Source organism: Astatotilapia calliptera, unplaced genomic scaffold (genome assembly GCF_900246225.1).
Source record: "Astatotilapia calliptera unplaced genomic scaffold, fAstCal1.2 U_scaffold_23, whole genome shotgun sequence".
Classification (NCBI taxonomy): Eukaryota; Metazoa; Chordata; class Actinopteri; order Cichliformes; family Cichlidae; genus Astatotilapia; species Astatotilapia calliptera.
The window spans coordinates 114,760-125,818 of NW_020535760.1; the positions used below are offsets into that span (position 1 = coordinate 114,760).

Sequence of the window (11,059 nt, forward strand, 5' to 3'; positions counted from 1 at the left end):
ATTACTGTGCAGTTCCCCTGTTCTTACGGCCCCGAATTTCATGTCCCCTTTCAAGCTCGAGGTTGACGCTAGTGCGGTTGGTGCAGGAGCTGTCCTTATGCAGGAAGACCATTGCGGCGTGGATCGCCCAATTTGTTACTTTTCAAAAAAATTCAACAAACATCAGATGAACTACAGTACCATTGAAAAGGAAGCCCTTGCCTTGTTGTTAGCCCTACAGCATTTCGAGGTGTATATCGGATCCAGCTCTATCCCTGTTCAAGTGTTCACTGACCATAACCCATTGGTTTTTCTCTCCCAGATGCAGAACTCAAATCAGAGACTTATGCGTTGGTCCCTTCTTTTGCAAGACTTCAACCTGCAGATCAAGCATAAGAAAGGGACGGAAAATGTCATCGCGGACGCCCTGTCGAGAGCAATTTTGTAGTTTAGGAATTAAACAATAGGAGGATTGTTTAAATCTTATGGAAGGGGGTGTTACGAACTTGTATGTCCGTGTGTTTGTTTGTGCAAGTGCTGTGTTTTTGTCTATGTTAATTTAGCTGTGCCAGGTCCCTGTTCCGATTGGTGCGTGGACTTACTGCCCCGGTGTGATTGGATCCAGCTGGAGGACCCGCCCATTAAAAGGAGGCTGGAGTGCTACAGCGGGAGAGGCCCTCGCGTTTCTCCTCATCACCCAGCAGTAGTCCTGTGGTAGCCGCTGGCTGCAGTATACGCTTGAAAGTTGTGGAAGTGGAGTGGGTAGGGGTGAGCTGCCATTTCTTTTGATCACCCGTTTTCTCCTGTTTTGAGTTAGTTAAGGAGGTCAGACTCTGTCTTTATTTTGACTTTATTTCGGCGAGGTCAGGGGTGCGGGATTTGTGTAGGTTTGTTTTGTTTATTGTTTTGGCCTTGGCTCACCCTGAAGTGTTGACACTCCCGTTTTGGTTCTCTTTATTCACATTGTAAATAAATCGCCTCATATCTAACGGATTTGTTGCGTGTGACTGCTTGGGTCTTGGGGAGGGAAGCGAGTGCCTCATTCATGTTATGGCCTGGCCCTAGACGGGTCGTAACATATAAGACTTCATATTTTGATATGTCACTTTTGCATTTTCATCTATAGTTTTCAGAACAAAGCGACGGGCTCTAAGAACCAAGAGATGAGGTTTCAGGATGAAGAGACGAGCTCTCAGAACAAAGTGACAGGCTCTAAGAACCAAAAGATGAGGTTTCAGAATGAAGAGATGAGCTCTCAGAGTGAAGAGATGAGCTCTCAGATGGAAGAAACGAGCTTTCAAAGTGAAGAGACAAGCTCTGAGAATGAAGAGACGAGCTCTCAGATGGAAGAGATGAGCTCTCAGATGGAAGGAACGAGCTTTCAGAGTGAAGAGACAAGCTCTGAGAATGAAGAGACGAGCTCTGAGAACAAAGAGACGAGCTCTCAGATGGAAGAGACGAGATTTCAGAGTGAAGAGACAAGCTCTGAGAACAAAGAGACGAGCTCTCAGATGGAAGAGACGAGCTTTCAGAGTGAAGAGACAAGCTCTCAGAACGAAGAGACGAGCTTTCAGAATGAAGAGACAAGCTCTCAGAACGCAGGTGATAGAAATCTGATATCAATGCGATCTCAGCTGTGCATCTACATCAGCCTACTGGCCTTCATCATCACCTTCGTGTCTGGAGTCCAAAACTCCAGCAGACAAATTGACGTTGCGGTGCAGACTGACGATCGGACCAACGACATCCTGGATTCGGACGAACGCATAGAACCAGACCGCGGCTCATGTACGGCTGTAGTGGCTCTTCTGCACTTCCTCCTGATGTCCACGTTCATGTGGAACAGCGTGAACAGTACTCAGATCCTGCTTTGGAAAATACACCTCAGTGTACCACCTCACTGGACTTTGCTGAGCATGGCTCTGGGATGGGGTAAGACATTCATAAAGTTGGGACTTAAATCTGTGTATGCTTGGAATCCCTTCAATCTGTCTCAATTAATGAACTGTTGTGTTAGGAGTACCAGCCTTGTTCATGGCCATCACACTGGGGGTGACCTACAGGGTGGACAGTCCTCTGGGATACAGACAGGAAGAATTGTGGGTAATCACACAAACCACATTTATCAACTTTACTTGACCTATACTTAAAAATTAACAAATGTCACATTTTTACAAATCATACAGTGTTGTTATTGTTGTTGTATGATGCTTCTCACAGAGATTCAGATTGATACAGAGATTCTTTTCGATGCCCATGTACATTTTGTGTAATTACATTTTTATGGTAGTTCCATTTTTTTCACTCCCATTTTTGACCTGTGTTTATACTCCAACTACGGATTGATTTTTAACAGCAATTTGACATTTGACAAACAGATAAATAACATAATCAAGACTAGCTTCTTTCATCTTCGCCTCCTTGCAAAAGTTAAGCCTTTTTGTCTGCTTCAGAGATTTTGAGAAAACAATCCATGCCTTCCTATCATCTCATCGCAACTTGTTACCTCTCATTACTTACTATCTCTATATGGTCAGAGGGCCCGGTGGCGCCAGTGTCCGGCAGCCTCGCCTCTGTCAGTGCGCCCCAGGGTGGCTGTGGCTACAATGTAGCTGCCATCACCAGTGTGTGAATGTGTGTGTGAATGGGTGGATGACTGGATATGTAAAGCACTTTGGGGTCCTTAGGGACTAGTAAAGCGCTATATAAATACAGGCCATTTACCATTTACCATGAATTTGCCGACTGCAGCTGGTCCAAGATGCTGCAACACGGCTCCTAACTGGCACGTGCATGCTGGATCACATATCTCCCATACTTGCATCATTACATTGGCTGCCAGTCAGCTGATCTTCTAACCCGGTATTCTCCTCCAAGATCCTTGAGGTCTGTGGACCAAATCCTTTTGGTTGTCACAAGGTCCAGATTAAAACACAGAGACCGGGCATTTGCCATGACTGCTCAGAAAATATGGAATTCATTGGCCTTGCATATCAGGACCTCTCCAACACTGGAGACTCTCAAACCTATCTAAAAGCCCATTTTTATTCTCTGCCTTTTAAATCAAGATGAGTCTGTTTCTACTGTTCTTTCCTTGATTCTATTTTCTCGTAATCTGTATTCTATTTTATTTGGTATGTCTTCTGCTTTTATTATTTTATAGTATCGTACTTCGATAAAGAACAGTTGTTTTTAAAAGTGCTTTATAAATGAATAAACGTGAAACTTTGGTGAAAACTAAGAGGAACTAGTTTCAAGTTTCAAAGGATATGCAAAGGTATTTATTCACATTATTTCTATCATTCTTTTTCATGTCACTGAAGTTGTTGGCTTGCGGCACTGGATAAGAACAAACACTTCAGCTTTGAGAAACCTTTGTTTTGGGGTTTCCTCCTTCCAGTCAGCCTGATCCTGATCTACAACATCGTCCTGCTCTTTTATTTCTTAATACCACTTCTTACTAACTTCCTTAAAGAACCTCGAAAGTCAGACAAGAGTTAACATTTTTATTCCTTAGTAGCTTCACTCTGGTTCTGTTACTGGGGGTGTCCTGGGTTTTTGGGTATCTGGTCCTCGTCACTTCAGGAACAGTGAACCTGACCTTCAGCATTTTGTTTTGCCTCTGCACAACCACACAGGTAAGATTCTACCTTCTGATCTGATTTTAACTCAGAGAATAAATCAAAAGGTTCTTTAACAAAGTATTGGTTCAAGGCTTATACAATCAGCTTATTATATTGTTTTAATGTTGTTATTATTTTGTTTGTTTTTCGGTTGAATATGTCAGGCTAGAGATCACATTAAAAGTTTTGGAATTATTTGTTTTTAACTTCACAAAAGTATTCCATTTTAACAGGGGTGTGTGCACTTAGACTCTTTTGATTCAACTCCGAGGAAAATTGAAAAGGAAAGAAAAAATGCTAACATTTTACTTTTGTTAAGAGTTTGTAAAATTTTGAGTGAAAATAATTTTTTTGATTTTAATTATGTTATTAATATTATATGACTCACAGACACATACAGGGAGTGCAGAATTATTAGGCAAGTTGTATTTTTGAGGAATAATTTTATTATTGAACAACAACCCTGTTCTCAATGAACCCAAAAAACTCATTAATATCAAAGCTGAATGTTTTTGGAAGAAGTTTTTAGTTTGTTTTTAGTTTTAGCTATTTTAGGGGGATATCTGTGTGTGCAGGTGACTATTACTGTGCATAATTATTAGGCAACTTAACAAAAAACAAATATATACCCATTTCAATTATTTATTTTTACCAGTGACACCAATATAACATCTCCACATTCACAAATATACATTTCTGACATTCAAAAACGAAACAAAAACAAATCAGCGACCAATATAGCCACCTTTCTTTGCAAGGACACTCAAAAGCCTGCCATCCATGGATTCTGTCAGTGTTTTGATCTGTTCACCATCAACATTGCGTGCAGCAGCAACCACAGCCTCCCAGACACTGTTCAGAGAGGTGTACTGTTTTCCCTCCTTGTAAATCTCACATTTGATGATGGACCACAGGTTCTCAATGGGGTTCAGATCAGGTGAACAAGGAGGCCATGTCATTAGTTTTTCTTCTTTTATACCCTTTCTTGCCAGCCACGCTGTGGAGTACTTGGACGCGTGTGATGGAGCATCGTCCTGCATGAAAATCATGTTTTTCTTGCAGGATGCAGACTTCTTCCTGTACCACTGCTTGAAGAAGGTGTCTTCCAGAAACTGGCAGTAGGACTGGGAGTTGAGCTTGACTCCATCCTCAACCCGAAAAGGCCCCACAAGCTCATCTTTGATGATACCAGCCCAAAACCAGTACTCCACCTCCACCTTGCTGGCGTCTGAGTGGGACTGGAGCTCTCTTTACCAATCAATGGGCCCGTGGCTTTACCAATCCAGCCACGGGCCCATCCATCTGGCCCATCAAGACTCACTCTCATTTCATCAGTCCATAAAACCTTAGAAAAACCAGTCTTGAGATATTTCTTGGCCCAGTCTTGACGTTTCAGCTTGTGTGTCTTGTTCAGTGGTGGTCGTCTTTCAGCCTTTCTTACCTTGGCCATGTCTCTGAGTATTGCACACCTTGTGCTTTTGGGCACTCCAGTGATGTTGCAGCTCTGAAATATGGCCAAACTGGTGGCAAGTGGCATCTTGGCAGCTGCACGCTTGACTTTTCTCAGTTCATGGGCAGTTATTTTGCGCCTTGGTTTTTCCACACGCTTCTTGCGACCCTGTTGACTATTTTGAATGAAACGCTTGATTGTTCGATGATCACGCTTCAGAAGCTTTGCAATTTTGAGACTGCTGCATCCCTCTGCAAGATATCTCACTATTTCTGACTTTTCTGAGCCTGTCAAGTCCTTCTTTTGACCCATTTTGCCAAAGGAAAGGACGTTGCCTAATAATTATGCACACCTGATATAGGGTGTTGATGTCATTAGACCACACCCCTTCTCATTACAGAGATGCACATCACCTAATATGCTTAATTGGTAGTAGGCTTTCGAGCCTATACAGCTTGGAGTAAGACAACATGCATGAAGAGGATGATGTGGACAAAATACTCATTTGCCTAATAATTCTGCACTCCCTGTACACATGCATATATATACAAACGGGTACATATTCAGTAAAGGAAACAATGAAGAGTATAGCGCTCCTAACATCAGTCAGATTCTCTTCCGGTTGCGCCGTAAGATGGCTGCACTGACGAGAGCTCCCAGTCATCTCAGCAAAAATGTTATTATTTATTTTTTACTGCTTTCTATTTCTGTGCGCACAGCGCGATCATACACTCGGTATGACAGACAAATGCTTTTGGAGCTACGTTCGTCAGCCTGTTTGGACTTTACAGCGGGTTTCGACTCCGTGGACGCACTGCTGCCTGAGATCCTTTGTTTACTCACGCGACGTCGAGAGAAAACAAAGAGGGGGAAACGCGCCGGAGTTTTGTGCCGAACGCGACAGAGAAACAGCAAGCCACCTCTGCCCAGCATCCTGTTTGTGAATCTCCAGTCTTTGGACAACAAACTTGACGAGCTGCGTGCACGGACTAAACACCAACAAGACATCAGGAACTGCTGTGTTCTGGCCTTCACAGAGACATGGCTGGAGCCCAGCGTCCCCGACTGCGCCATCACGCCGGATGGGTTCACTGTTTACCGGGGAGACCGAATGAAGGACTCAGGCAAGAAAAGGGGAGGAGGGGTGTGCTTTATGGTTAACTGATGAGATGTGGGCTAGAGATGTGTGTATCTTAAAAACTTACTGCTCTCAGAGCCTCGAGCTACTGACCATTAAAGTCAGGCCTTTTTACCTCCCGAGGGAGTTCAGTTCTCCTTTCAGCTGTTTACATTCCCCCACATGCTGCTGCCTGCATACAGACAAACACTAAAACAGGAAAAAACAGGTTCCGGGGTCATCTACAAATGGGACAGTGAGGCTGAGGAGGTCCTGACTGGCAGATATTTGTGGATGCAGCTGATGGCAACATCAATGAACTCACAGACTCTGTCATTGGATATATTGGAAAGTGCATGGATGATACCGTCACAAAAACCACTGTCCGCATATATCCAAATCAGAAACCCTGGGTAAATAAAGACGTTCGTGCCAAGCTAAAAGCGCGGACCTCTGCCTTTAACTCCGGGGATGCTGATGCATATAAAGCAGCCAGGTATGGTCAGAAAGGACTACAGGGACAAAATGGAGTCCAGCTACCACAGCTTTGACACCAGGCGACTGTGGAATGGACTGCGCTGCATCACTGACTACAAGAAGGTCAACACAGTCAGTGTTCAGCCCACTGCATCTCTCGCAGATGAGCTCAACAACTTCTATGCTCGTTTTGACGCAGACAGCAGATCCTCTACCCTCAGGAGGACAATGAGGCTGTAACTTTAACTCTGAAAACAGAAGCTGTTAGATGGACTTTTAAAAAGGTCAATCCTCACAAAGCTCCAGGACCAGATGGCATCCCAGGCCGGCTTCTCAGAGTGTGTGCCGACCAGCTGGCAGAGGTTTTCACCAACATCTTCAACCTCTCCCTGAGGCAGTCAGTGGTCCCCGCGTCCCTCAAAACATCCACCATCATTCCCATTCCTAAAAAATCAGTGGTGTCCTGTCTGAATGACTACCGTCAAGTTGCACTGACATCCGTCATCATGAAGTGCCTCGAGCGGCTGGTCAAAGGTTACATCTGCTCCTCCCTCCCTGACACACTGGACCCTCTTCAGTTTGGCTATCGGACAAACAGAGCCACAGAGGATGCCATCGTCCTGGCAACGCACACCACCCTCACTCACCTGGAAAAAGGGAATACAGATGCAAGGATGCTCTATATCGACTACAGCTCGGCACTTAACACCATCATCCCCTCAAAACTTGCCTGTACGAGTGGTGTCTGGAAAATAACCTGACTCTCAACATCAGCAAAACTAGAGAAATGATAGTGGACTCCCGGAAACGACCAGTCAGGGAACACCAGCCCTATCAGGAAAGCTTGCCAGCGGCTTTACTTCCTGAGGAGGCTGAGGAAGTTTGGCATGAACGCCAACATCACCTCAAATTTCTACAGGTGAGCAATCGAGAGCTTGCTGACGAGCTACATTACAGTTTGGTACGGAAGCTTCTCTGCCAGCAGCCGTAAATCACTACAGAAGGTGGTGAAAGCAGCAGAGCACATCACTGGCATGAGGCTTCCTGCCATTCAGGACATTTATCTCCAGCTGTGCCTCCGTAAAGCACACAGCATCATCAAGGACCACAGCCACCCTGCACATCAGCTGTTCTCCTTGTTACCATCTGGCAGACGTTACAGGAGTCTGTCTGCTCGGACTACAAGACTTAAAAACAGTTTCTACCATCAAGCCATACGACACCTCAACCGCAACACTTAAACACACACACACACACTCCACAGGACGCACTCAGAAGCTACCCTGCAGCTTCACAAGTACTCTGTATAATCTGCACTGGTCCCTCCACTTTATTGATATTTATATTTTTTTTAAAAAGTGCAATACTGTAACAACTGCCACAAAAAACAAAAACTTTTGTACTGTTTAGTTTGCACTGCTGCTCATTACTGTGCAATATCCCATCTGCCCCCCCCCCCCCACATTCCTATTTAAGATTTTCTTTATTTAATCACTAGTGTGTACACATATATATATATATATATATATATATATATATATATATATATATATATATATTTTAATTTATATATATATATATTTAGTCAGTTAACTGAAAATCTTTTTTTTCTTTTACTACATTGTCATTGATTTTTGTTTTCATATAAAGTGGTCAGCGTCATGAAATGTGCTTTTTCTGTTTGCTAAGCAATCTACATGTCTATTTAAGTCTTATTAATTATTTGCTCTTACTATTTTTCTATTTATTTTTTATTATTTTACTTTTATTTTATTTTTTTCTACTGTACCATTCTGCTGAGTGAATGTATTCTGCTCATCAAATACATTTCATTGCGGTGTTGACCCTGTGCTAACTTGCATATGACAAATAAAACTGAAAACTGAATAAGGAAGCAAAATGAAGAGAATAACTTTAATTTTCTTGCTTGTGTTTTCAGGGTTTTCAGATGTTTATCGCCACAGCCATAACGCAAGAATTCAGAGATGATGTGTCCCGATCAGTGCAGTACCTTTCCTCAGTCAGCATCTCGTTTAAGAAGGTGAAGTACCGTCTGTGGAAGAACTGGGACATGGACCACTCAGAGAAATACAGGGAAAGATGAGGTCATCACAAGCAGCTGACCCATGACCTTGGAATGATTTTAAAAGCTTCTGCATTAGGTTATATTTAATGTGAAAAAAACTACATAACTGAATCAGAGCCAATCAAGAAAATCACAATCATGATCACATCAACAATGTTCCCTCAAACTCATTCAGTGCTTCTGCAACAAGGACAATGTGAATATTTTGTTTGTTTTATTGATGAACAAGCTTTCCCTGAGCCGTTATTTGTCACATACACAATTATACAGAGTACAACATGTAGTGCAATTCTTGTGTCCGAGCTGCAGTCTAGCCAGGACCCTTACTGGATACCAGGTGGGAATCGAACTTGTGACTCCCACTCTAAAGGTGTGTTGTCTTACCACTACACTGCAAAGCCGAAAACCAGATCTATTAAATTCCATCTCACAGGATGCACAGAGGATGCTCCGACATGTTTGGGGTGCTTTTGATGCAGGCAGACTGTCTTTGATCAAACACAAACTGAAGTGACCCAGGTGAAAAAAGCAGTGACTATTTCTTTTCAACCCTGATAAGATGTTCTAACAGATTCAATATAATGGTTGGAAAGGCCATTTCATGTTTAGGATGACCGCTGTGTCATTTTAGATAAAATGTTTTGCATTTGTAAAACTGAATTGCTATTTTATGCTAATTCAAATTGTCTAACTTGTTTTAATAGTCTTAAGTATTAATAATGTGAAGAAACCCAAAAACCAAACAGAATTTTTAATTTCTTTTTTAAGGTCTAAATTTGTCTAAATGTCTGGTCTTTTAAAGGCACTGATTTTAAAAGCCCAGTCATATCTTATTACTTAATGAAATAATTTTCTCTTTCTAAATGATGGTTATGGTTATCATTTTGAGGCGTTTTGTGGTCTGTGCTCTGATTAAAACCTTTAAGTATCTTGAATAATTGTTAATTTTCTGATTATAATTTCAGATAATATACAAACTTCTGCACACTTTCAAGGCCATTCATAACCTTTCAATTCAATTCAATTCAATTTTATTTATATAGCGCCAAATCACAACAAAAGTCGCCTCAAGGTGCTTCATAGATACAGAGAAAAACCCAACAATCATATGACTCCCTATGAGCAAGCACTTTGGCGACAGTGGGAAGGAAAAACTCCCTTTTAACAGGAAGAAACCTCCGGCAGAACCAGGCTCAGGGAGAGGCGGCCATCTGCTGCGACCGGTTGGGGTGAGAGAAGGAAGACAGGATAAAGACATGCTGTGGAAGAGAGACAGAGGTTAATAACAGATATGATTCAATGCAGAGAGGTCTGTTAACACATAGTGAGTGAGAAAGGTGACTGGAAAGGAAAAACTCAATGCATCATGGGAATCCCCCGGCAGCCTACATCTATTGCAGCATAACTAAGGGAGGATCCAGGGTCACCTGGTCCAGCCCTAACTATATGCTTTAGCAAAAAGGAAAGTTTGAAGCCTAATCTTAAAAGTAGAGATAGTGTCTGTCTCCTGAATCCAAACTGGAAGCTGGTTCCACAGAAGAGGGGCCTGAAAACTGAAGGCTCTGCCTCCCATTCTACTTTTAAATACTCTACGAACAACAAGTAGGCCTGCAGAGCGAGAGCGAAGTGCTCTAATAGGGTGATATGATACTACAAGGTCATTAAGATAAGATGGGGCCTGATTATTTAAGACCTTGTATGTGAGGAGCAGGATTTTGAATTCAATTCTGGATGTAACAGGAAGCCAATGAAGGGAAGCCAAAACAGGAGAAATCTGCTCTCTCTTTCTAGTCCCTGTCAGGACTCTTGCTGCAGCATTTTGGATTAGCTGAAGGCTTTTCAGTGAGTTTTTTAGACTTCCTGATAATAATGAATTGCAGTCTGTATAATGTAAACAGAATTGGTCCTAGCACTGAACCCTGTGGAACTCCATAATTAACCTCAGTGTGTGAAGAGGACTCTCCATTTACATGTACAGGGAGTGCAGAATTATTAGGCAAATGAGTATTTTGTCCACACCATCCTCTTCATGCATGTTGTCTTACTCCAAGCTGTATAGGCTCGAAAGCCTACTACCAATTAAGCATATCAGGTGATGTGCATCTCTGTAATGAGAAGGGGTGTGGTCAAGAAATATCTCAAGACTGATTTTTCTAAGGTTTGATGGACTGATGAAATGAGAGTGAGTCTTGATGGGCCAGATGGATGGGCCCGTGGCTGGATTGGTAAAGGGCAGAGAGCTCCAGTCCGACTCAGATGCCAGCAAGGTGGAGGTGGACTACTGGTTTGGGCTGGTATCATCAAAGATGAGCTTGTGGGGCCTTTTC

The 11,059-nt window shown here is 42.7% G+C and overlaps 1 protein-coding gene across 1 annotated transcript in view; it reads left to right on the forward strand.

Moving 5' to 3' along the window:
- LOC113017859 (adhesion G-protein coupled receptor G7-like) overlaps positions 1 to 8,750 on the forward strand; it is a 40,803-nt gene extending 32,053 nt beyond the window's left edge. The window contains exons 13-17 of the mRNA XM_026160964.1: positions 1,547 to 1,911; positions 1,997 to 2,078; positions 3,303 to 3,424; positions 3,457 to 3,617; positions 8,586 to 8,750. Of these exons, the coding sequence (XP_026016749.1) occupies positions 1,547 to 1,911; positions 1,997 to 2,078; positions 3,303 to 3,424; positions 3,457 to 3,617; positions 8,586 to 8,750 (895 nt within the window). The remainder of the gene's footprint in view (positions 1 to 1,546; positions 1,912 to 1,996; positions 2,079 to 3,302; positions 3,425 to 3,456; positions 3,618 to 8,585) is intronic.
- Positions 8,751 to 11,059: the final 2,309 nt, after the last annotated feature.